The sequence below is a fragment of the Lepidochelys kempii genome, chromosome 7 (genome assembly GCF_965140285.1).
Source record: "Lepidochelys kempii isolate rLepKem1 chromosome 7, rLepKem1.hap1, whole genome shotgun sequence".
In the NCBI taxonomy this organism is placed as follows: Eukaryota; Metazoa; Chordata; order Testudines; family Cheloniidae; genus Lepidochelys; species Lepidochelys kempii.
Genome location: NC_136386.1, coordinates 71,976,106 through 72,003,692, shown reverse-complemented (window position 1 = coordinate 72,003,692; position 27,587 = coordinate 71,976,106). Strand labels below are relative to the sequence as shown.

At 39.9% G+C, this 27,587-nt stretch overlaps 1 protein-coding gene across 4 annotated transcripts in view; it reads left to right on the top strand.

Annotated features, from left to right (window-relative positions):
• Positions 1-27,587, top strand: part of OGDHL (oxoglutarate dehydrogenase L) — a 109,578-nt gene that overhangs the window by 23,053 nt on the left and 58,938 nt on the right. For 3 of the 4 annotated variants that reach the window (XM_073353298.1, XM_073353299.2, XM_073353297.2), the window contains exons 3-7: positions 4,416-4,607; positions 12,992-13,094; positions 19,062-19,177; positions 21,142-21,296; positions 26,254-26,400. In XM_073353298.1, the coding sequence (XP_073209399.1) occupies positions 4,416-4,607; positions 12,992-13,094; positions 19,062-19,177; positions 21,142-21,296; positions 26,254-26,400 (713 nt within the window). Of the gene's footprint in view, positions 1-4,415; positions 4,608-12,991; positions 13,095-19,061; positions 19,178-21,141; positions 21,297-23,033; positions 23,136-26,253; positions 26,401-27,587 lie in introns of those variants that run through there. The other variant, XM_073353300.2, reaches the window with a different exon arrangement.

The following is a 27,587-nucleotide window of genomic DNA, read 5'->3' as shown; positions in this document are numbered from 1 at the left end:
CCACCTCTTGGGTTCAAATATTCCCTTATGCAGGAAAAATGTGGGGGGGGGGAGGGGAGATGACAAGCAACTGAATTCCTACTAAAATATTTCTCCACCCCGCAAAGTGAGGTATGTATCTAGCTGTCAGGGGCATTGCGTGGGAGGCTGTGTTGTAGAGGAGGAGCTTCTACATAACCAGCAGCATCAATGAGCATCAGATCGGAAAACCTGTAATGTACTAAATATAAATCCTGAATAAATAGATGGTGACAGTCTGCTTGGCACCATTTTTGAAGGTATAGGTGTTTGACAATGTGCCCCTAGGTACAAGTACCCTGCTGGGCAGAACTCTATGGATAGTGACATCTGGTTGAAAGACTAGCTCATTTCCTCTGGTTTCTCTGAATCCTGTGCATTTCAGAAAGGAAATTTTAATAATGAATTAAAACCCCAAAACTACCGAGTTAGTTGACAAAATACGACTCTCTAAGAAGTCTGAATTTCCCTAGATAAATGGGATGGCTAAAGGGTGAGGACGTTTGCAGCTCATCAATAGTGTACCTGACCGCGCTCTTGAGTCTACAAACTGAATTCCTCTCGTGAATGAATAAGCTTCTAAAAGTAGTGGGTTATTGCTACTAGCTTAAAATTAGCATGAATACCAAATAACTTCAGGAAAAAATCATATTTGGGGGGAAGAAAGGTATCCATCCTGTTTTTGCTTAGCCAAAGTGATGCATTTAAAACCTATCCAGTGGCTGGAGACGGAACAAAGCATTCTAAGGAATTAAAGAAGTGTTGCTTTGCTTCATCAAGTTTAATGGGTGTGGATGGGGGAGGGAATAGCGGAGCCCCCTCTGTTGGGCTATCAAGTTGCTCTGATTTATGCCAGTTCAGGGCCATGTGTATACAGTGCAGAACTTTCAGTCACTCAGGCTCCCTGGAACAATACAGCGGAGCAACTACATAATAGAGAACACAATCCTGCTAGTTGTTTGCAAATAGCTTTAAAATTAATGTAAATAAGAATAAAGAACATCAGAGACTCTAGAGCCTACAGGCTGTTAAAACACCCAATCTAAACCACATATAACATTTTGTGTCCGCTCCAGCCACTGAAATAATACCTGGCCCTGGGATTTCAGTGTTTCACAAATATTGAATATCACTAAACCCCAGGGAGGTGGGAAGCAATATTGCCACTTTACAGATGGGCATGCTCAGGCACCGACTGATTGTATGGGTTACCCAAGTTTGTGTCAGACCCAAGAATGGAACCCTTCTGACACATGGGCCCAGGCCTCCATACGTAGGGAGGGAACTTGGTTACTGTCATGCATGTGCTTGCACCATTGGAGCTCCCCTTTTTCTCCAAGGGTACCATGAGAAGAGAATAGCTGTAACTTGCATTTGGAGCCTCTTGGAGCACTGTGGGCTGAGGCTAGCTTGAGATATGCTGATTCAGTGCATCCTGGGTGCCCTGTCCTGTCCTCTTTCCTGTCAGCATGACCCACTTTAAGGACTGTACTCCCTGGGCCCCACTGGGCAGACTTTCTACCTCTGGTTACTGCACCCTTGGTTACAATGGACAATCAAATCCATTAGCTGTAAAAGAGTTTAGAAAACATGTCTCCAAAGTAGTCAATATTGTTCTGACTTTCTGTAGCGCATGTGTTTGGACTCCGGTTCCACTAGGGAAAAATGAAGTCTTGCTAACGTTTCAGGGTTTTTCTTTATTTAAAGATTAACAGTTGGCCTAGTGAGACTGCATTGCAATTAAATTCCATATCATGGCATTTACCTTCTACCGAATCTGAAAATACCATCTATTGGAAAACAATCACAATTGTCCTTTTTGGTTTCCAGTAATGTTTGTTACATAGTCTTCCTATTTCAACAGTGAGGACAAGTTGTGTGGTAGTTCTGTATCTGACAAAGGGTTTAAAATGTGATGGCTGGTGTGATATTTTGCTGTAAGGGTTCAATGCAGATGGGTTTTTTCGATGATGGTTTTTATTTTTTTAAACATAATGGAGGTTCTAATATCCAGGACTTCAGATTAGGTATTTGTTTAATTAGATCCATTTCTGTTTTAAAATTTTTAAAATAGAATCTCCCCAGTTTGGCTAGCTCAAGGGGGAAAGGGGGAAGTATTAACAATTTTTTCCAATCCAATGATGAAAATCAGAGGTGGAACAGACTTACTAGGCAGCCCCTGGTGATGCAAGATTGTTCTTGTTTTGTTTTTATTTTTATTTTGTCCTGTTCTGCTGTCCACTTCTGTCATCATCAAAGCATTTAATGATGTGTGGCAACATATGTGTTTAGATTAGAAGAGCAACACTCTCCTCTGAAACGATATAGCTCAGGAACCTGGGTGGTGATGGAAAAAGAGGGGGATTTTTGTCTTGGTTTCTCTTATTCATTGTATTATTACATTTAAGCCAACATTTGTGTTGTACCTCAAGGAGTTTGTATGTCTTGCCTGAGAAATAAATATAACCGCAGGGAAGGAATTAGCTCCAGGCTTTTTAATTGTAGGGGGAACTGGATATTATGACTTTAAATCATAACCATTTGCATTTATCTGGAGACATTTGAATAGGACTAATTGATGCAAATAGGTGGATCTTTTGTTTGTGACATTTTGACTTTTGAAATGAGTATCTTCGTAAATTATGCCTCAGAGCCACTTGCATAACCCTGAAATCACAGCCCTGAAGTCTGGCTGACTATGTAATATCTTGAGATGCTGAAGAAAAGAGCCTACTCCTGAACTCATTCAGACAAAACTCTAAATGTAGTCGATAAGACCTCTACTTGAGTGAACAGCTCGTGCATTGGCCCTGAAGAGAAGACTACTGGAGTATCCGAAAACCCTTAAATACAATTAAAGAAACCTACCTGTTTTATTAATCAAGACTTTCAGATTTAGAGCTTATAGATGCAATGATAGAACTTTCCTGGTTATATATCTGTTAATGTTTGCCTGCATTAGCATCATAGGTAAATGGCCTAGATGGATAATGTTATGCCTTTAGCAGTGTGACACTTTAGATTTCTCTAAAATAGCCAACCAGCCCATCTCCCCCCTGCAAATAAAACCTGTTCTTCTTGACTTTTTGAAATGCCTGTCTGACAGGTCATCTTTATCTGAACGGGTAGCAAGCTGGCATTTGTATTTCATTCTTCAGTGGCATAATGGAAAGCTCTGTAGCATGGCAGAAGTCAAAACCCTAGAAATCAAACAGCAATAATAGTTTACATTTAGCTGGTACCATGGAGTTGCCACAGAACATGAGGGTGGGAGGGGATACCCTGCAGTGTATATGTAATCTTGTCTGAAATTGCATCACAAAATGCATGCGACTTCAAAGGGATCTCACAAAACTGGGTGATTGGGGCAACAAAATGGCAGATGAAATTCAGTGTTTGATAAATACAAAGTAATGCCAATTGCAAAACATAATCCCAACTCTACATGCTAAATTAGCGGTCACCACTCAAGAAAGAGATTTTGGAATCATTGTGGATAGTTCTCTGAAAAAACATGCGCTCAATGTGCAGCGGTAGTCAAAAAAGCTAATAATGTTAGGCATTATTAGGAAAGGGATAGATAATAAGACTAAATATCATAATGCCACTGTATAAATCTCTGGTAAACCCATATGAATACTGTGTGCCGTTCTTGTCACCTCATTTCACCTCAAGATGTATTAGAAATGGGAAAAGTACAGAGAAGGACAACAAAAATTATTAGTATGGAACAGCTTCCATATGAGGAGAGATTTAAAAAGACCGTGACTTTTCAGTTAGGAAAAGACAACTAAGAGGCGATATGATAGAGGTCTATAAAATCATGAACGATGTGGAGAAAGTGAATAAGGAAGTGTTTTTATTTACCCCTTTGCATAACACAAGACCCCCAGCGGTCACCCAATGAAATTAATAGGCAGAAGATTTAAAACAAACTTCTTTACACAACACACAGTCAACCTGTAGAACTTGTTGCCTGGGGATGTTATGAAGGCCAAAAGTATAATTGGGCTAAAAAAAGAATTAGAAAAGTTCATGGAGGATAGGTCCATCAATGGCTATTAGCCAATATGGTCAGGGATGCAACCCCATGCTCTGGATGTCCCTAAACCTCTGACTGCCAGATGCTGGGACTGGACAACAGGGCATGGGTCACTTCATAGTTGCCCTGTTCTTTTTATTCCCTCTGAAGCATCTGCCACTGGCCACTGTCAGAAAACAGGAAACTGGGCTAGATGGACCATTGGTCTGACCTAGTATAGCCATTATGTTGCCACATTCACTGTCGCGTTTAAAGTTTACTGCTTTGAATCATGGGTTTTATTTGATCTAACAAAGCAATTTTCTTCCTTCCTTCCCTTTTTCTGTTCATCCCTCTTCTCTGCAACCTTGTCCAGTCTTGGGATTTGTTTTTCCGAAACGCTAACGCTGGAGCTCCTCCTGGTCAAGCTTACCAGACACACTTACCAGACCTTTCAAAAAGCAGAGCGTTGTTGTTTCAGAGCCATGGATTGGCAAAGGCACCAGGTAAAGCTGAAAAACTAGTTGAGGACCACCTGGCTGTGCAGTCATTGATCAGAGCATATCAAGTAAGTGTACTATTGCTACTTATCAGTATATAGGGGAGGGAGTTTCCTTTTAAAAGCACTTTGCAAATATTAACGGATTGCTTTCTTGTGTTTCCTCTGTCTGTATGTTTCCATCTGTTTTATGCCTAGATTGTAAACTCTTTGGTGCAGGCACTGTCTTTTTATACTGTTTGTACAATGCGTAGCTCAGTGAGGTTCAGATCTATAATGGGGTCCCTGAGTGGTACTGCAATACATATTGATTGGTCCTCAAACATTTTTAAGAGACCAATAACTTTATCCCAGTTGTCCACACGGGACACACAGAAGTTAAGTGACAGTACTGCAAAGGGTGTCCATATCCGAGCAGGGCCCGTTTAATTCATCTTGGTTCTTTTATTTCACGCATCACTGTGGAACTGGAGTACCTCTAGGGTTTGGCCTCTTCACCAAAACACAGCTGGTCCTCAGCTCCACCTGCTCGTCTGACTCCATCCAGATGGAGAACTGAGTCAGAATAAAGAAATGTTCTGAAATCCAGCTTTTTCACTGTAGCAGATTTTTCTTGGGTAATAAGGGATAATACAATCTATTGCAAAACAGTTGCATATTGTGCAGTAGCTTAAACTGTAGCTGAATGAATGTCTGTCTTATTTTTTTATTAAGGTATGTGTAGTGAAGTGACACTCTTTGTTGTCCTCCACAGTGTGCTTTGCTTTATCTGAGTCTGTTTTCAGACAAGGGAAAGCCACTGTGATCTGTATCAGTTTTACCTTCTATAAGCTCTGAGTTCTCTTGCCCTAGGAAAAAGGAAGCAGTATACTTTGAATGAGCGAGCAAATTCAGCAAAATGTGAATCCTGATCACTGTGAATACGAAAGTTGGAGAAAATAGTTTTGTGACTTCCCTTTCAGCTCATTCTATGGTATCATGTAGTTGAGAAGTAGCATCCTTGTCCTTGTGCTAAATGTGTTCCACTCTAAGTGTTAAATGAATGCATTCTGCAGTATGGTAAATAGGTGCAAAGACCTATGTAAATAGTCATGTCATGGAAGTCACTTAAATAAAAGTAGACTATGCAAAAAATATGGTCAGTTTCACACCATCCTATTGTTCCTTCACTTGTGTGAAATCTATAGCAAAATTTTGTTGAAGTAGCAGCAAGAATTACAGAATGTTTGGTTACTCTGATGCTAAAAAAAGCAGTTGGAAACAAAATACCCAGAAAACACAACTTTCCGTTATTTGGGATTCTATATTCCCTGATGTAATTGATGGAATAGAGGTGTCTTTGTTTGTTGTAGGCATCTCCATGACAAAATAATGAAAGGATTATTTAAAAGCATTTTGGTGATTATAGATGTATCTAATGCTCTTTATAAATTGTCTTGAAGAGATGCTATCAATTGTAAATGCTTCTCTGTCAGATAATTAAATATAATGGAGAACTTTTGATTTCTCGGACTTGCTAGTTTTGTGCTTTTGTAGTAGACTGCTTTGTGGCCCTTCTGTTGGGAAATTCAGTAAATGTACTGCTTTTTTCTAATACCGGATTCTAGATTCTGTGAAGGAGGACTTAATACAAAATCAGATAGTAATTTATGTTAATAATCCTTTGCCTTCCTTCCCACCCCCCAAAAAAAGACTAAAATGTTTCCAAGTAAATTTCCTGATTTCTCTCATAATATAGATGATCAATTATAGGATTCCTTATCTTTCCACAAGGCATAATAAATCTAAAGCACATGCTTCTGATAATCTGTGTGCTTACATTTATGCAAAAATTGTATATGAATATTAATGCAAATTTCTAGTCTGTTACCATCTGGAGATGTTGACAGGGATGATATCTGTATTGATATATTTTTCTTATTTTGCTGCTACCACACTCTGAAACCAATGTGGAGAGAGGGAGAAAGTCTTGAGTCTTTGTGGTGATCACCTCAAACTTCATTCTCCTTTTTCAGAGTCCTGTATCCTTCTGTTCTTGAGTAGGATTATGTTTACGTTTGAAGCCAAATCAGAGCTAGTGTTTAAGTTCTGTAATTACACCGAAATCTTATTCATTGTTTGCCTGAAATTTTGGGGCACACGTAGTGGAAATCTCTCAAGAACAGTTAAGTAGGAGATTTTTACCACCTTTGGCTGAAATCTTGCAAGAAACATTATTTCAAGAATTTCAGCCATATGTGAATTGAAAAATAGGACTGTTCAAATTTTGCATCCAGTGCAAAATTATTTGATCCTGAGTTTTGAATAGGAGCATTCCTGCCTCCGGCAATTTGAAGGGGATCCATATGAGGTTTTTGTGTTTTGCCCTTCTGTATTAGTTCTCTACGGGTGACAAACAATTCCATTAAAATAACTGATTAAAATGCCTTACATTGTGATTAATTATAGAATCTTACTTAATATTTACTAAATTACAATGCTATCTTAACCATTAATTTTAATGTAGTTCATGGAAATGCCTCATCACTTTTTCTTTCTTTCCCTGTAACTATAAATGGGTCTCTAAAATATGCTTTTGTACAGACTGTTCCTAGCATGATTTCTGGGAAACAATGTAGAGTAAGATGACCTAATTCAGCTCCTATTTGAATAGATGGTAAAACAGGGATTTTAAAAACTTGAGTATGATTCATTCTGTTTCCTTAAATGTGCGGCTGAATTTTAACAAAGTTTAAAACCTAGTCATTTAAAAAAATGGGTAAATCAATTTTGAAAAATATGGAACTTGTTCTACAGAACTTTGAAAGGTTTGATTTAATCTATGTTGAAATGGAAGTTGTACTTTCTCAGTCATATTATAAAGCTTCAGATGCTCATCTTAAAGATGATATTTTTGTTAATTATTCCTAATAATGAGACGCTTAATTTTTAAAAATTGCTTTTACTCTTACAGTGCAATTTTTTTGTCCAGTGTAAGGTAGCTAATAAATGTTTACATCAATAGTTTTGCACAATTATTTCTGCTTGCAAGCTGTGATTCTTTGAAGCTTCATGAATTTAAGGGTCTTGGAATAATAGTGAACATTACAAAGTTGTGAGCTCTTTGCTGGGAAGAGCAAGCTCAAAGATTGAGTATGAATGTATATTCTTAGGTAGGGCCAAAAGCAGTGGTCCTATGTGATGTACATTGGTAAGAAAATGGGTGTAAATTATAAAGTAATGCAACCTATAACAGATTATTTAGGGGCTTGCCATATCTTGGACATTCCCATCAGTTGCTTTCTGCTGCACCTCTTTACCACCCCCACTCCCCACCACCTATGACATGTAAGTTAGTCATTTTGACAAATTGAGGCAGGTAAAACCACTGTACCACTTATGCCTGATGTGTGACTTTTATATTACCACTCACTTCACTGCATAATTTACCCCAGAGACTACCATTGGAACCTGCATCTGGTTTCCCCAGGTTTGAGTTTTGTCCTCACTGACACAGCAGTGAGTAGGAGCCGATTCTAAACACAGGCTGAACTTTGGTGTAATCTCAAGAAGTCAGTTGAGTTCTTTATTTAAAAAAAAAAAAGTTTGATTAATAATAAGCACAATAATAAAAGGCACAAACAAACTGCTTCCATGTCCTCTTCTGTTATATCTTATTTCAAACAGAGGCTTTCAAGCTACTTTGGGTGGAGTGGTCAAAGAAGCCTGTCCTAGTGGTCAGTAGAATTAAATGTTTTCTTATGAAATGGTCTGCAGAACAAAACAGATGGGGGAACCTCCTGATTTTGAAGGTGGAGAGTCAATTAAGCTTAAATTGGTTTATTGGAATTGTTGGAATTTTCCTTAATAGGGTGAGGAGGAAACCAATATTAAAACACCTTTGAAAAGAATTCCCTTCTGTGCATTCACTCTTGAACTGATATGTAAAGTATTAACTCATTTCACAACACATTGTAAATTTGTATGCATTATTCTTCGCACAGCATTCTCACAATTTTTTTTTCTATTTCAATAATTTAGCTTATTTTTAATATTAATCTTGCAAACCGGGAGCACTATCAGACTTGTGATTTACATGTGTCCCTAAAAACAACGTGTCTTGAAAGTGTTTTGCCAAGAGTGGGAAATATTATTCAAATGATAAATCTAAGTGTGGTGCAGAAGTGCTTCTTTTGACATTTACTGTCACTGTGTGTAATAATTAATAATTTTTTTGCCAGATGGCTTTTTGTGAGACTTTTACTGTTATACCTCACATGATTTATGTTATGTTGTCTTGGAATAGTTATCTATTACAGAGATTAATTAACAGGAGATAATTGAAAATGTTAATATCCATAGAAAATTGTTTCCCTTTGCTTTTTATTACTTCCCTCTTTCCTGAGTTTGTGCAGTTGATCAGGATAAAACCTGTAAGTGACAGAAAATAAAAATAATACCCAATGGAAATCTATTGAGAGGCTCAATCTTGCAAGCTCTACCTACAGGGCATATTGTTTACTACCATGAGTTCAGATGAGATTACTCGCAGTAATAAGTATTAGGTTTTGGTCAGAAGTGTTTGCTGGATTGGGCCCTGAAGATGAATTCCTGGTGTTAATTAGTGAATTTTGTCACTCACTTCAGTGAGATCAGGATATTAGAATATGACCCTATCATGTGAGAGACCAGCATGACTTTGGAGATGTCCATCCTAGCCCAGTGGTTGGGGAAGACATTTTTTAAAATATTTTTTCCCACACCGCTGCAGCATTGAACCTGAATTTCTTCACCGCCCTCCCACCTCCACTATTTGTATCTTGTAAACTAAATCAATGTGAAGTAGCAATTGAAAAAAGAAAACGTATATGCTATATCTAGCATTTTATATTGTAATAGACAATGTTACTGTTTTGTGCTTTCAATGAACCAAGTAAGCATCAAATAGACTTACACACAAAGTGCCCTGTATTCATATGCATATATAGCTGCTGTAGAAATGAAATGCTGAATTTTCCTTTCTGGCGTGTGTAGTTCCCTCCAAACTTCTTTTTTGAAAGTGTGGCTTTATGCTAAAAAGATGTACGTAAAATGGCACCATTTTAATTGACAGATTTTTTTTTTCAGAATTATAGCTGTTAATACTAGTGCCCCAAATGAGTTACTTTTACTTCTTCTGTTAATGCTGCAGAACAAACACAGCTAAACACTGATGGAGCTGAAGATTCTGTTCCATCTTGAGTATCATCAACAGAATTGTTTGCTCAGATGTGTAGCCATTGTAAACAATGGGGTTGCACAGATGTCATCAAGAGCGCAATGTGACCCACAGAATTTTTAATACTGGTGATGATGCACGACAACCCTGGCTCGATCTATGCTAAATTTATAAGACTGGCAATTATAGAACAATTGTTTTGTTTTGGCTTTTTTCTTTTTTTTTCTTTGTAAACAGAGCACATATCATATGGAAAATAGATGCAAATACCAAACTCCACAATGGCATTTTTACAGAGTCACTTTTAAGAGTACAACTGCATTTTACAAAATGTTCACAGTTGCTACCTTTTGTACTGAAATTCTAGTTCAGCCCTTGGCTTTCTAGTTTATTTTCACTGATGTTTAGGACACTAATATATTGAATGAAATTGTAGTCAAGTGACTCATAATTTATCCATGAATTTAAAAAATAAGCTGTGTCTGGAAGTTTTATATTAGTACCTGAAAAGGGAAATGAAAAGAATATCCTATTACTATTATAAGATATGTACATGGTTCCTTAAATTTGCCCAGAGTTTTACAGAACATAGATAAATTGTAACGTCTATCAGAAATTGCTGCTTATGTACAATTCAAAAATTAAACTGAAATGTAAGCAAGATAGAGAGAACATAATTGCTTATGTTCCCAGTGTTGAGGTCAGTGTTCATAATAGGGATTATTGGGGCATATATCCAGTGACAGTACTCCTTATTTTCAGTTCTTTTCATAGGGCACTATATTGTGACACTTACATTAGTGGTGTGTGTGTGTCCGTCCCCAACTAAATATATACCCCAAATCAAAATCACAAAACAGAGTACCAAAAAATGCCACCGTGACTAAATAATGGAGGAAAAAATGGTGGTTAAAGGCATATTTTGAAAATTGATAGTCTGGTCCTACTGAGGGCAATAAAAAGGAGCATAAACTCTAGCAAGTGTAAAAGTACAATGAGGCAGGCTAAAAAAGAATCAGAAGAGTGACTAGCTAAGAACGCAAAAACTAACAGCAAAAATTTTTTACATCAGAAGCAGAAAACCTGACAGTCAGTGGGTCTACTGGACAATTGAGATGCTGAACGAGCACACAAGGAAGACAAGCCCATTGCAGGGAAGCTAAATGAATTCTCTGCATTGATCTTCACTGCAGAGGAGGTGGGGGAGATTCCCACACCTAAGCCATTCTTTTTAGGTGCCAGATATGAGGAACTGCCCTAGATTGAGATATCAGTAGAGGAAGTTTTGGAACAACCTGATAAAATAAACAGTAATAAGTCACCAGGACTCGATGGTATTCACCCAAGAGTTCTGAAGGAACTCAAATATGAAATAGGTTACCTACAACAGTTACTAGTTCTGCAATCACTTAAATCAGCGTGTGTACCAGGTGACTGGAGAGTAGCTAATAGAACACGTGTTTTTAAAAACAGCTCTAGAGGCTATCCTGGCAATTATAGGCCAGTAGGCCTAACATCAGTACTAGGCAGACTGATACTTTTGTTCTTTGCTATAGTTTCAACCAGACACATAGGTGAACACGATACGGTGGGGAAGAATCAACATGGCTTTGGTAAATGGTGAGACATAATTTCCAATCTATTAGAATTTTTTGAGGGTATCAACGAGCATGTGGACAAAGGTAATCCAGTTGATAGAGTATACTTGGACTTTTAGAAAGCCTTCGACAAGTCCCTTGCCAAAGGCTCTTAAGCAAAGTGAGCAGACCTGAGATAAGAGGAAAGGTCCTCTCATGGATCAGTAACTGGTTAAAAGATAGGAAATAAAGGGTAGGAATAATTGGTTAGTTTTCACAGTGGAGAGATGTAAACAGCGGGGTCCCCAAAGGTACTGTACTGGAACCTGTGCTGTTCAACATATTCATAAATGTTCTGGAAAAAGGGGTGAACAGCAAAGTGGCAAAATTTGCAGACAACACAAAATTACTCAAGATAGTTAAGTCAAAAACTGACTGCAAAAAGTTACAAAGGGGATCTCACAAAACTGCGTGATTGTGCAACAAAATAACAGATGAATTCAACGTTAAGGACAAAGTATTGCACCTTCAAAAAATAATCCCAATTATACATATAATATGATGGAATCTAAATTAGCTGTTACCACTCAAAGAGGTCTTGGAGTTTCCTGAAAACATCCGCTCAATGTACAGCAGCAATCAAAAAAGCTAACCGAATGTAAGAAACCATTAGGAAAGGGAGAGATAATAAAACAGAAAATATAATGCTGCTATATAAATCCATGGTATGCCTGCACCTTGAATACTATATGCAGTTCTAGTCACCCCATCTCAAAAAATCCCCAAACCATTATTAAATTGGAAAAGTTGCAGAGGAGGGCAACAAAATGCTTAGGGGGTGTGGACCAGCATCCTCCAAGAGGGCAGAAAAAATACTGGGGTTGTTCAGCTTAGAAAAAAGATGACTAAGGAGGGATATGTTAGAGGTCTATAAAATCTGAATGGTGTGGAGAAAGTGAATAGGGAAGTGTTGTTTACCCCTTCACAATAACACACAAAGTAGGGATCAACTAATGAAAATAGGCAGCAGGATTTAAAACAAATATAAGGAAGTACTTTCCACAATGCACGATCAACCTGTGGAACTCTTTGCCATGGAATTTTGTGAAGGCCAAAAGTATAAGTGGGTTCAAAAAAGAATTAGATAAGTTCATGGAGGATAGATCCATCAATGGTTGTTAGCCAAGATGGTCAGGACACCACCCCATGCACTGGATGTCCCTAACCCTCCAATTGCCAGAAACATCTGGCACTGGCCACTGACAACAGGAAACAGAGAAACGGGAAAGGAGGAAAGAATGCACCGCAGCCTGACTCAACAATTCAAATCTGCCTTTCCATTGGGAAATGCCTGCCCCAACTGTGACAAGACCTGTGGGTCAGGGATTGGTCTAATTAACCACCTGTGGATCCACCTGGGATAACGGGCTATCATTTTATGGACGATAATCATACTCTAACTCTGAGGGATGGTTGACTGCTACTGGGCTAGATGGACCATTGGTCTGGCTCGGTATGGCTGTTCGTATGGTTTTTGTGTGTGTATGTTTGATGATTCCATAAGTTATCTGTGTGTTGGGGGCACAATTATTGGCAAGTTCTCCCTTTTTACTGACTTTATCATGATTTTTTTTTTCTTGGTGTTTCCTCCCTCTTCCTACCTAATTGCACCCATACAGATCCGTGGACATCATGTGGCTCAGCTGGATCCCCTAGGAATCTTGGACGCAGACTTGGATTCATTTGTTCCATCTGATTTAATCACTACTATTGATAAACTGGGTGAGAACTGCAAACTACTTTAATATAAATCAATATGTTTGGCCAGAGGCATGTCTTGTGGTACAATGTATCCTCTAGAGAGAGTCACTAGGCAAGATAATTACAACAACTGAGTGTTCTGTTTTTCTTAGATAGGACAACTATTAATTAGTGAAAATATTCCTCTAACCTTTTTGGTTACTTTATGATAAATCACTGTGACTTTGCTTTAATTGTGGTACGTTTTTTGTGGCTCTAACCAGTGACCACTCCTCAGGGAAATTTGAAATTCCCTCATTCTTGCACTACCTATTTGTAGAAGCAGCTATAGCTCATTGTTCCAAGCTTGGGGCGATCAAGCATGCTTTTAGAACATTAGAGAACAGAGTATGGATTGGCTGATGAGATGGTAATATATGATGTAAATTTGGCAATTTGCACACTTATATTACAATAAGATGGCTAAATCTTTCCAATGAAGCTTCTCCCTTTGCAGCTGGTTGCCACTGCATGCTATCTAGTTGGAACTTTTATTATGGGGAGGATATAGGGGACAACAGAATTAAGAACAAGTGCATAGTAAATGAACAGTTACACAATGCCCATAGTATCTTCCTAGTGTATTAAAAGGACAGGAAACAATCATACACAGTGCATGGTTCTGGACCACATCTAAAGCGACTAATAGATATAGACATTTCTATAATTGCACATCACTATGGTTTGAGCACCGTGCAGCAGAGATCTTCATTGTCAACTGAATCAAATACAAAATGTATCCTATTCATTGTTATATAAGGGCTAGTTTCTAATAATTATTATTTTTAGTCATATGGTCTTATTGTTATGACTTAGATATATTCCAAAAACCATATTGTCCTAAAGTTTTTTTTAGAGTGATATTATAAACATGCTAAAATCTTAATACAATAGTTCAGTGACTGATAGTTTTTCCTGTTCCTTATTTACTTCTGTGGAACAATAGATTGTGCATTTCCATGAATGAATCTTTCTGTGAATGATACAGAAGCTACGTATTTTTAAAAAGTTTTGATATAAGTTTTCTGACTAAATGAAGAGATGCCCAAACTAGTCTTAGTCCTCTCAATATGAATCCTATCTTCTTTTCTTAATTTGAAGAATCTGTCCAAGCTGTATCCTGTATCTCAGGGATTGGCAACCTTTGGTACATGGCCCACCAGGGTAAGCCCCCTGGCGGGCTGGGCCGGTTTGTTTACCTGCTGTGTCCGCAGGTTCAGCCGATCGCGGCTCCCACTGACGGTGGTTTGCCGCTCCAGGTCAATGGGGTCTGCGGGAAGCTGCGCGGGCTGAGGGATGTGCTGGCCGCTGCTTCCCTCAGCCCCCATTGGCCTGGGACAGCGAACCGTGGCGAGTGGGAGCCGCAATCGGCCGAACCTGCGGACGTGGCCGGTAAACAAACGGGCCCGGCCCGCCGGGGGCTTACCCTGGTGGGCCACGTATCAAAAGTTGCCAATCCCTGAGATACAGGATACAGCTTGGACAGATTCTTCAAATTGACAGATTCTTCAAACTGGCGGACTGCGTGCCAAAGGCTGCTGATCCCTGCTGTATCTTAGAAGAAGAAAATGGAGATTGTAAAATTTTGAACACTGACTGTTAATCTCAGTCTTGCAGTCATCACTTAACGGTGTCTTAAAGCAGTGGTTCTCAAACTTTTTTTAGCAATCCAAGGACCCCCATTTTGATTTATAATTTTTCACAGACTCCCAAACCCCCTGCTCAGCCTCAGGCCCTGCTGCCCCTCCTCTTCCCCGCCTCCCCCCCCGAGTGCACCCCGTCCCTGCTCCTCCCACTCCTTCTGCACACCACTGAACACTTGTTCTGTGCAGAAGGTGCTGGGAGGGAGGGGAGTTGATTGCTGGAGCCAGCAGCCCCAGACATGACTCCCTGACCCGGACTCCAGCTTCAGAAATCCTGTCTTAGAGGAATAATGCAGTGTGTCCTGGTTCTCCAAGATTGCTTTAGCTTTCTTAGATGGCATTTGTTTCAGAGATGAAGCAACATGATCATGATTTCTGCTAGAGCAGAAAGAGCTGAAGAAACCCCATTCTTAGTCCTTGGGGAGTCTCCCTTATCTGAGTCTGCTCTCTGGTACAAGCAAAATAATTAAGATATGCTAGGACCTGAGGAGCAGTAATATCTGTATTATTAAATTAATATAAAATTAACAAAATATAGTTTAAAATTAAAATACTTGCATCACCTTATACTATGTGCAGTCTGCTACTGCTGATTATGGTACCTGTTGAAATGCAAGGCACAAAAAGCAGCTGTAGATGGGAGGGGCTGTTGTCACAGGGATTGTGGGAAAAGAGGAGGGTTCCAACGTAAAACAGAGGTGGCAAAAATACATAGTGATACACATAATACAGAAATACATAGCTTTGACGTACTCGGGGTGGGGGGGTGATCTATATCTTTTGTCATGCTAATCACAGACTAAATGACAGTAGAGGTGACTTGACTGACCAGTCTCTGGTGGCTTTATGTGAGAGCTCAATACCCAGGCAAGGTGAAGAAGGTGCATTACACGCATTGTCAGTGGTGCAGGTTAGTGGCTTCATGGGAGTCATGCTAGTAGCTAGCCTTATGCAGGTCAAGGAGTCATTTTGTGATTCCTTCTCATAAAGTGACACGTTGCCTTGAGGGGAGTGCAGGGTTTTTCCCCCTCTTGGGATGATTTCATTTCTTCTCTTTGTTGTTTACATTTTCTGTAAAAGGAAAGCCTCAAGCACTCAGGATCCCAGCTGTATTATCTTCATTGTGAAAAATAGTCTGCACTTTTGATTAAAATGAGGTGGTTATTTCCTCCAATGTGAGGCACCATCAGAACCCTGATGAATTTGGCTCCCAGACTCATGCATTGCGTAAGAGAGATTAGTTTATGTTCTCATTCTCAGCCTGCTGGGAAGAGAGATGGCAGGGAGAGCACAAAGGTCCTTCAGGGCAGTGGTTCTGAACCAGGGGTCTGGTACCCCCTGGGGGGCCATGAGCAGGTTTTAGGGGGTCTGCCAAGCAGGGCCAGCATTAGACTCTCTGGGGCCCAGGGCAGAAAGCCAAAGCCCCACTGCATGGGGCTGAAGCCCAAGGCCCTGAGCCCCACTACCCAGGGCTGAAACTGAAGCCTGAGCCATGTAGCTTCGCAGGGGCTCCTGTGGAGCGGAACCCTGGGCAATTTCCCTTTTTGTTACCCTCTAATGCCAGCCCTGACCTTTATATGCAGAAAAACAGTTGTTCTGACACAGGTGGGGAGTAGAGTTTTCATAGCATGTTGGTGGGGGGAGGGCCTTCAGAAAGAGAGAGGTTGAGAACCTCTGCTTCAGAATATCCAGAGCATACATGAACCTTAGCATGACTTTGAGTACAAGTTCAGTGCAGACCATTGGCGTGTCTTCTCTGAACCTCAGAAATAATGCGATGTGAAATCCTGGGCATCTTGAAAAACTATCAGTAGTGTGACATCACATGGAAAAAGAAACTGGATACTTGCAATCTGAAACAGGAAGGGATGGCATGTTTAGAAGGGATGGTGCCATGTAAGCATGTGTCTTGTGGGATGTATGATATGAATATGTTGTTAGAAAAAGAAAGTTGGAGTGTGGATAATGGGATTCCCAAGCTCAGTGCTAAGTGTTCCCCTGTAGCTTGAGACCAATAGGGAAACTTACAAAGAGCCTCTAATGACCACACAAGATACTTGAATATGATGGCCAGCAACACATATTTCCTGTATGTAGTGTCCCATGCATCAGTTCCCTTTAGGAGTTATATTTACAATACAGCTAGTTGCGAGAACACATTTTGCAAAATAGTAATGCCTAAAAAATACCTTCAGTGAGGTCTAAGCTCAAAGGTCCCTATCCCTTTAAACCTGAAGTGATGCTGTAGTAAATTTGCAGTGCTGAGGTAAAAGACACAGCTGTGCTATTTGTGCCTACATCACTTCTATTACATGTTCCATTGTTTGCATGACTGCCCATGAAAATTCTGCTAAGTCAGAGAGTGAGTCAGCAAGGAAACAAAGAAAAGTAAAGTTGGTGGCACTGTGTTCTTTGCTTTAGTGTCACAGACTCAGAACCAAATCTCTTAAGTACTAGTAAATTGCACTGATTCAATTCTATGTATGTCTGTATATGTGCCTTTTTCAAATTTAAAGTGAAAAATGAAGTGCTATTTATCTAGTTACCATTTATACTTATTTAACTTATTTTAAATGAAAAGATTACGTATTAGTAATAACAATATCAATGAACTGACACTGTTGCATGGTAAGTAGTACACTGAATTCCATAGTGGTTTGGCCTTTACATTGCTTAGTTCTCTTCTCCCCTTCTAGAATTTGAACACTGATCCTTTTTTCCTTTCCTTGTGAACTCTTAGATCTCTGGGTATTATTCAGGCTGTCAGTCAATGAATGCTAAAGTACTTGCTTACAGTATGTGTTCAATCTATAATGGGTTAAGATTAAGTTACCTCACCATGTACTTTGAGCAATGCTGTGATGCTGGTTGGTCTTGTTTATACCTCATTTCTTGGAACTGCAAAAGATAGGTTAAAGATTGGCAGAAACTGATTTCTTGGCCTCGGCAGGTTCACAGATCCCTAAATCAAGGGTGGAGATGATGCATTCTTTTCACAGTATCTGGCCTTGAGAGGAACTCTGATTTATAAACCATCTGGTTCAAATCTGAAGTTATTGGTAGGACTTCTGTTACTAATAGCAAAGACAGGGTCAATTTCACCTCCTAACGTTAAAATGAGACCCTGAGATTTTTTTCCCCTGTGGGTTTCCAGGTCAAATGTAACCTAGATAAGATGTTTGATGGCATGTGTAAGATAAATTGATAATCTCAGTGAATATCTCCATCTTGAAGACTAATTGGCACTCTAGTTGGCACTCTCAAAAGCCAAGGACTGAATGTGTGTGCAATGCAATTATAGCCCAGCTTCTGCTGCATCTCTGATAAACACATATATTATTCCTTCAATCTGGATTTTCTTCAGCCTGTATAATTACTTCTGATTTTTGCTGCTGCTGCTATTTTTAGGCAATGTGGACAGTAATTTATTGTATTGGCCAGTGGTTGTATAAAAGCATTCTATTGGCTAAAAGACTGCTAATTATTTTATTTGTCATGATCTTACTTACAGACTTTCTAATTTTTACACTTTTAGATTCTAGAAAGAGTTTCAGGAAATACAATTTTATGGATCAATCATTGTTTTCAAGAGAATATAAAGAGAGATTTTAAGAGGAGAGTTGCCAGAAGTACCTGGAATGAACTTAAATGTGTTATGTATTTTTGTGACACCAAAAATGCATTGGGCACAAAAAAAAGTAGTCGTAAGGGAATCATCCAGTCCCTCCCTGAAAAATCTTCCAGTTTCAATTTAGAAATTACATCAGTGAGGATCATAAAGTAAAAATTTGGAAAGCTAAGACAAGGGTTATGGTGTGATGGGTTAACCTACATATGTATCTTTAATCTATTTAAAACTGGTTTTTCTTGTGTTGCCACATTTCATGGCAGAAGTGAGTTGAGATGAAATTTAAAAAAACCCAAACCTATAGTAGTAGGAACTTGGAACACAGGGCAGGCGCCATGTTATTCCCCCTAGTGAAGGTTTTCTGTCACATGCAGCCTTCCATTGGAATATTGTACCACTTGCTTGCGTAGCAGATACCGATCTAATAGATGAGATTTGCTCCTTCATCTGATAAACCTCTTGAAAACTCTGCCGATGTGCTTGTTAAATATGGGTTTCTCCAAGTGTGTGGTGTTCATTACAATCTGGCAATTCAAAATATTTTCCCTTTTCTCCAAAGGTAAGGTGTCTTACAGCAGCCTTAAACTTTCACTGTGTATTGTCTTGACCAGGACATACTGTCTGTTTAGCTTGTGCTTTTTGTCTCCCCACCCCCTCTCACCAATTGACACACTGTAGGGCTGTATGGGTTGCATGAATCTGACTTGGACAAGGTTTTTCGATTGCCTACAATCACCTTCATAGGAGGAGATGAGACTGCTCTTTCTTTACGAGAGATCATCAAGCGGCTGGAGGTCAGTGTGGCGACATATCTTGTGTAACTGCTTTCATCCAGATGGAAGTGAGCTGTTGTCAGTTTGTATATTATAAAATTGGTCCATTCCACTTCAGTTGACAATAGGACACATGAGGGAACTTCAGATGGCATTCAAGGTGACCCTAGAGCAGTGGTTCTCAACCTGCGGCCCAGTCAGCACAGAGCTGCAGCCCATGTGACATCCTCAGGGCCAAACAGGTAGTATTGGATGCAGCCCACATAACACATTGTGGGCTGGGTAAATAGGTTGAGAACCACTGCCCTAGAGTTTCTATAAATGGTAGAAGCTGTCGGGTCATCTTTCAAATGCCAGTGTAACGTAGGAGGTGGTGGTGGGCCATGGCAGCACAATACTAACGTAGGCCCTATTCCTGCAAAGGGATCATGCTAGCTGATCGCTTTGCAGGATAAGGGCCCCTAAAACATTTCTTTGTGTTTTCTTTGGGTCTGTCACAGAGAAACTCCTTATAAGCCACTAGTTTCCATTCCATGCATTTCCTCAGGACGCATTGTGAGCTCAATCCTTCAGCCTTGACATCTGTGAGACTTTTTTTTTTTTTTTTTCCTGGTGTAATGACTTTGGGATTGGGCCCTAAACTCATGACCACTCCAATACAGATTGGAAACAGCTTGTATGATAGTGGTTCTCCCCTCCCCCCCCGCCCCGCATAGTTATATTTTTTTCCCCAATAGCTGATGTAATTATGCTGTATGAATTCAGTGAAACTGGAAGTGTTTAAGAGAATAATGTGGGAAGAACCCAAAATGAGACCGCAGATAGCATTAGAAACGTATCAGTACAATGCCTGATCTTGCTGAATGCTCCTTTGAAGTACTGAATGCTGTCACCACTGGCTCTTTAGCACTTTGCAGGATCGGACTCATAGCGCATACAGGGACACTGTAGGGGATCCATGGTCATTTTCTACGTTGCAGACGTAGAATGGATCTTTTAAAGTTGCTTTGTGCCTGACCGTATTATCTCCCCGCTATTTGCGTGGCAATTTTAAAATCTATTTGCATATCACATACTCATGAAACGAAACATGCTATAAAGGGGAAAAAAAAATTTAATTGCAGAAGTTTGGATTAGTTTTGTCAACATTATCACAATCACACTCTCTTGTATATTTGGTTTGGTGCTTTTTTTACTGTAAGAATCTCTGTATTTGGTGCTCCTGTTAACTTCCTCTTATGTATAATATATCTTTCCAGTAAACATTTCCTCTAAAATAAATAATAGAAAACTTTTAAATACCCACAAAGGCAAACTAGAGTTACTTCCAAAATATGTTGATTTTGCCAGTATCGAAGACAAAATTAGGTTACTTCCCCTACCCTCTCAATTTAGTTGGAAATCTGAAATGGATTCCTAGCCTTTTAAGAATTGCCAGCTATCAAACAATTTGTATGGGGCTTCATAAATGTCTTTTCACTGTCTTTATTACTTGATTTCATTTGATAATTTTTTTAAAAAACCCTTTGGATAAATTCTGATAACCAATTTGAATTTTTTCCTGAAGCATCCAAAGCAATGACCGTGATCTGGCTACATTTTTTTTTTTTTTTGTCAGTTAGATTAACTTCATCAATTAGTTTAGGGCATATATATTGACCTACTTTTAAATGATTATTACCAGTTGCGAGAAATCTTCCAGATTCCAAGTGTCTGAAATATTAGTTTCTGTGGGGAAAGTTTGTGGGGCTTGGGAATCCTAATCCAGGATTTAGTAAAAGAATTGAATTGCTTACAGCCCCAAGAAAGAATTAATACAAAGGGAAGGGAAATCACATTTTAATACAGGGAATGATAACGGAATGGTGGTGGGAATGATAACAGAAATAAACTACTTGCTTTAGTTTTAGAATATCTGTCCTACTTCTCCCAATCCATGAACTCCCAAAGTTGTAAGTTTCTAGACTTCATGTTTTACCTCCCAGAATACATACTGTCAGCACATTGGACTGGAATTCATGTTCATCAATGATGTGGAGCAATGCCAGTGGATCCGACAGAAGTTTGAAACTCCTGGTGTCATGAAGTTTACAAATGAGGAAAAACGGACATTGTTGGCTAGGCTGGTGCGCTCCATGAGGTATGTTGGGGTTTGTCCAGCAACTTTTTGTTTTCTGTTTCTTTTGAGGGGAGGAGGGGATAGATCACATTCTTGGGTATTTCCATGGCTTTTGTGACACAGTTAGCAGCAGATTCACCGGTTTGTGTTGGAGGTTTGGGAGAATGTTTTAATAATCCAATCCATGTAAGTAGTTCATAGTTTCTGTCTGAAAAGAACTCTAAGTGGTTTTGAATGCTGTTGCTGAGCTTTCCCATTCAGTCTTACCTTCTAAAGTACCTAATTGTCCACGATACACTGTACTTTTTCCCCCTCTGGTGCCACAGAACTGAAAAAGCCATTGTAACTGGCCCTCTCAGAATTTCTCTGGTGTGAGGAGAATCCCCAGGTAGTGTGTAGAGTAGATGTGCTCCTCCTGTATTGGGCATAGGTGGCATGGCCAGGTTATCCCTGCAACCAACTGATGCTCCACTACCAGAGTGGCCCCTTGGGGTCAGGACAAACAGACATAACTTAGCATACTTCCCCCCCCCCAAAAAAAAAAAGAGAGAGAGGGAGAGGCAGTAGAAAGCTGTTACAAATGAAGTTCCAATAGAAGGTACTGATGTTTTTGTCACTGTGTGTGGTGTTCAGCAATATTTTTGGTTGGGGAGACGACAGTGCATCATTCTTGTCCAATTTTAATGAAACAGAAAGGAATTTTAGTCAGACACTTAATAGTCAGGTGAACATGGCATTTGAGTGATGGGTTGTTAAACAACTTGTCTGTATGACGTTTCCTCATTTATCTTCCTGATGCAGAAATTTGTATTACTTCTGGCTGTGGAGGGACCTGATTTTGACCAACAGGAAGGAGCCAAACGTCTTATCAAATTTTTTTTGTCTATGGGAAAATACAGAAAGAAGTACTTAGATGAATTACTGTCCCACCCAGCTGTGGACACAATTTCTACTGAAAGAGGTTGAAAGTGTTAAACCTATTGCTGTGCAAAATCTGCTTCATACTCATTGAGTTTGCAGCCTTATAGCTAATATCACTGTAGATTTTAAAATTCAGTTTTAATAATCTAACTTCTTCTCATTTGTGCTGTTTGTTTACTGGTAGATTTAGAAATGGCACCTAACTCAGTTTTTTATTTTAGAAAATATGTCCATTGCATATCTCTGGAGACTCTCACAAATGATAAACACAGGCAATGTTAGGCCCTGATTCTTCAATCTGATTCATGTGGCCAGACTCTAATGGCTGCACACCAGCTGGCGGGATCAAGGCCTTTCCAGGCATGTCTGTGTCTCTCCCTCCCTGCTTCTCATGTACAAGTCCTCATGGTGTTTAGTTTCACAGTCTGGCAGGGAGGATGTTTAAATCTAATGAAAGCTGCTACTTTAAAAAAAAAAAAAAAAAAAAAAAAAGAACAAATCTGTGTGTGTTTGTGTAAAATACATTTTTGTGAAAGTTTAACCTGAATTTCAGCTAATTCAGGGACAATTTAGGTTATGAAAGTTTTGTTTTGCATATATATCTCCATATAATTTTTGACTGATTTTTTTTTTTCCTTTGGTGAAACTTTCACTTTAACAACCTTGGCCTGAATTAGCTGCCATACTCCCTTGAAGAGTGTGATGGGACTACCAAAGCGAGCCCCGATTGTTTGGGAAGTTTCTGACTTGGCTTGTTTAAATATCCTGTGGACCTGGAGGTTACATCTAAGATGTCAGGCCCTAGGCAACATGTCCTTTTCTCTTCTTCAGAATATGGACTGGTCAAAATCTGATCAAAATGCTAGTAGAACCATAGAACATCCTTGGTGGTGGTAACCAAGCCCTATGTTTCTTTAGATGTTACAGGCAGTCCTTCAGGTAAGGTACACTGATACCTCCTCGCTATCCACATATGAGTATATTGCCCTCTTGAACCGCCACAAAGGCTTTGGTTTTCCAAATGCTATTTTAGAGTCCAAATGTTACCAGGGTAAAGGGAAGAGAAAGCTTTTGTTCTTTTGCTCATGTCCATTCCACGCTAGGTGTGTGCACAGTGTGTGTGTACTGTGGCTGGAAATTTTTCCCTCAGTGGTATCCGTTGGGCTGTCTCTTGCTCCTTCTGGTGCTGCACGCTTATGAACCAGTATAAGGGGCACTGTTGGCCCTACACCCTCTCAGTTCCTTCTTACTGGCTGTGACAATTGCTGGAACTCCTCCTCTTGCTTTGGCAAGGCATTATTCAGTGGTTTCTCTTTAGCTTAATTTATTAGTCTTCTCACACAAGATGTCCATTTGGTTCCTTAAAGGATTAGAAAGACTTTACCCTCAAATTCATGAACCAGTTCTGCCGTGGGACCTAAACCTGGTCCTGTCAAGACTGATGGGCCACTATCATTGTGCCCTGTGCTATATCTCTCCCGGAAGGTCGCTTTCCTGGTGGAGTTACCTTGGCCAGAAGGGTCTCAGAAATTAGGGCCATTATGTCAGAACCACCGTACACCGTATCCTTCAAGGACAGGGTTCAACAGCGCTCCCACCTGGCGTTCCTTTCAAAGGTAATCTCGTGGTTCCATAGTAACCAGTCTCTTTTCCTGCCAATTTTCTTCCCAAAACCACTCAAGAATTCAGAGGAGTAGCATCTCCACTCATTGGATGTTAGACGTGCCCTAGCCTCCTACACTGAAAGGACCAAGCTGTTCCATAAATCCACTCAGCTCTTCATGGCAATAGCAGATAGGATGAAAGGCCTACCAGTTTCAGCCTAGAGAATCTCATCTTGGATAACTTCCTGTATTCATGGATGGTACAAGCAGGTGGGTGTCCCACCTTCTGCCATCTTAACTGCCTACTCGATGAGAACTCAGGCCTCATCATCACTGTTTCTGGCCCAGGTCCCGATCCAAGACATCTGCAGAGCAGCGACCTGGTTGTCAGTGCATGCCTTCTCCTCCCACTATGCCATCACCCAGCAGGCTTGAGATGATGCCAGGTTTGGGAGAGCAGTATTGGAATCCTCATGTCCATGAACTCCAAGCCCCCTTCCTTAGGTACCGCTTGAAAGTCACGTAATGTGGAATGGACAGGAGCAATCACGTGAAGAAGAAAAGAAAGGTTACTAACCTTTACGTAACTACTGTTCTTTGAGATGCGTTGCTCCTGTCCATTCCACAACCCACCACCTGCCTCTCTGTCTGAGTTAGCCAGCAAGAAGGAACTGAGAGGGTGAAGGGCCAGCCATGCCCCTTATACCAGCACATAAGCATACAGCACCAGAGGATGCTAAAGCCAGCCCAACAGATAGCACTGAGAGAAATTTCTGGTGACCGTGCATGCAGTGCGCACACACTTAACATGGAGTGGGCATGAGCAACACATCTCAGAGAACAGCAGTTATGGAAAGATTAGTAACCATTTTTTTCCATATTCCCATGTGTGGATGGAGGGAGGCAGGAAGAATGGGAGGTTGTGAGGAGACCCTTTTAATGTTACCAATTTGTGACTGTTCTATCACATGCAAGGCTTTAATACATGGTGAACACAATTTATCAGCCGTGTCCACCTCCTGCCTGCCTGCTCGTGAATATTTCTGACTTTTGTTTGGTAAGGACACTAGTTTAACCAGCTATTTCTAAACATATGTAACCAGAATCTCCCTCCCCCGGCCCAACATGTCCCAAGTGTAAGATGTCACTTTGAAATGTTGAAAATGCTTCCAAAGTCAGTGGCAATGTGCTCTGGTAAATACACTTCCTAACTGGAGGGAGGGAAAGAGTTACACTGTGCAGTACTGGGTTAACATCAAACCCCCAAAGGATGGAAAATCGCAGATACAGCTGCCATTTTAATTCACCCCCTTGTCTAGAGGACTTATGCTGTCAAGGAGCCAGACCTTCAGCTTTTCGTAAATGGATGTGGTTCCATTGATTTCAAGGTGCTATCAAATTTACATCAATTCAGGATATGTCCATTGTTCTTAAAGTTCTACGCTGCCTTAGATCCAAACTGTTGGGTCAGCTTAGGAGAGTTTTCTGGCAACATTCCATTTCACTGCTGTTATGGCTTTTAAGTTTTAGATCATAAGGGAGGTAATCTTCAGCATTATACTTGGAGCTGAGTATTAATGGACATTGTGACATTATCAGGCCTTGCATTACACTGATGATGTAACCACTAACGTTATTTCATGAAGATTTATTTTTCTTTGTGTTCAATATCTTTAGGCTTTATAAATGACCCTTTCAGCGTTTGTTAAAAGCCACTTTAACTGTGTGTGGTGCCTCTGGCCCTAACCCATTAAAAGACGGAACAACATAGAACTGTCAGTAAAGGACAGATTTTATGTCTGTAGTTACTGATTCCTGAGACACAGATTCCAGTGTAGCGGCTCCTGGCAAATTACCAACTATTACATCACTTAGTCTGTGGAGCTGTGCCACTGAATAGGGTTTCCAAGATTTCTCCTGGAATTACGTGTTTTCTGCTGCAAGTTTTTACGCTGCCATTTCCCTTAATTGTTTACTCACTGTTATTTCCAGAAGATATGGGATTCTCTTTTGTCTCCTCTTGGATCTGCAGGGTGGCTTACTCTTTTGACATTCTGCCTACATGTGAGGCTTTCCCTATTGTAGTCAGTAGTCACTTTCTGCATGTAAGGACAGCAAACTAGAAAATTTTTGCCATAATTTCTATGCTTTGATTTTGTTCATCATAATATTGTCCAGGTGTCAGAATCGATTCACAAAGTGCTGGTGAGAACTTTTAAAGGTGGGCAGTAGGGCAGGCAAGAGATAAATCTTTTCTCTTTTATGAACTTATTTTTCCCCAATAAAATTCATGCTCTGAGAAATATGAGTATGTATTAAGAAGTCTTCTCTAAAAGTCTTCTCAGTGGGCATCTTATGTTACTTCTCCAAATGCCCTTCAGTTGATTTAAAAAAAAAACCACCATCTGATGCATTTCCTTAACTTATTGCTTTTCTCTCCCTCTTTTGGCAAGATTTGAAGACTTCCTTGCCCGCAAGTGGTCCTCAGAGAAGCGCTTTGGTTTAGAAGGGTGTGAAGTAATGATTCCTGCTCTTAAAACCATCATTGACAAATCCAGCGAAATGGGAGTTGAATATTTAATAATGGGGATGCCTCACAGGTAACTGTTCATTTAAAATAAAGGCAAATAACGATGGACTCATTTGCACAGTGTGGTATACACTGCTTTAGGTTTCTGGCCCCTTTTAGAGACTGGGAATGTGATGTTATAAGGGAGGTTGGTAAAACAGGTTAGTTATCCCAACTAAAAGATATATTGAGTATCAATATCACAGAGTCCTAAGGGAGCTATCTCTCAGTGAGGGGCTAAAACTTTCATCATGGGAGACTAGTCAAGGACCTGCTTTGAAATAGGAAGAGAGTCTGGCAGGCATTACACTTCATTCCCCACTGTGGAGTGCTTGGAATTGAGAGGGTGTACCAATTTCCCACATCTTTATCTATACTCTGGAAGGCAGTGCCAGGAATGGGGACACTATTGACGAATAATACCTTAAACAGGAAGGGGCAGAGTCATTTTGAAAAGGGGAAATAAACATCCTTATATTTAAAAAGTGAGATGCACATTTGCTTGTGGGGTTTCTCTTTGGTTCCCAGGTTTCAATCTGCTACAGGTGGCAATAGAATCAACTTTGAAAACACTTTAGTATTTGGAACATGGCTGCTGAGTCACTAATTCTTGTTGAAAGGGTAGTCAGTTTTCTCATAGGTGGGAAAAAGGGGTCCTTATAATTCAGGGAACCTTAAAAGAAGGGATAGGAAAAAATAGTGAACAATATATTATATTCATCATAGTAGGAGAAAGGGTTCATAACCATTCCATGCTATTTTCTCATAACCTTGTACTAGGAGCTACTTTTCATACTCACAGAATGTTATATTAACTTCACAAAACTGTGGGGTTTTTTAGCTTAAAATTTTTAAATACAAAAATCAAGAAATGTAAAATGAAGGAGCTGTACTGTGATAGCAATAAGCCACTCCAGGGGTCCTTAGTTGGGTACTGGGGCATTTTTTTTGGCCTTCTGCCCAGTTGATGAACAGCCCACTGTAGCTTATTGCTATAACCATTCATTAAAATATATTTTCAAAGGATCATATCCTGCCTGCACTTGGGTGTGCATGAGAGTAGCTGTACATATATATCCAAAGGCAAAATATGATGCCCCCCCAAACAGCCAAAATAAGTAAAACTTCCCCAGTCTCTCATCTGTGATAATTGTCAAGTAACTGGTCTAGATAATAGCACTCTACTGATGGCATGTTAGGGTTGTGATAGAAACTCAC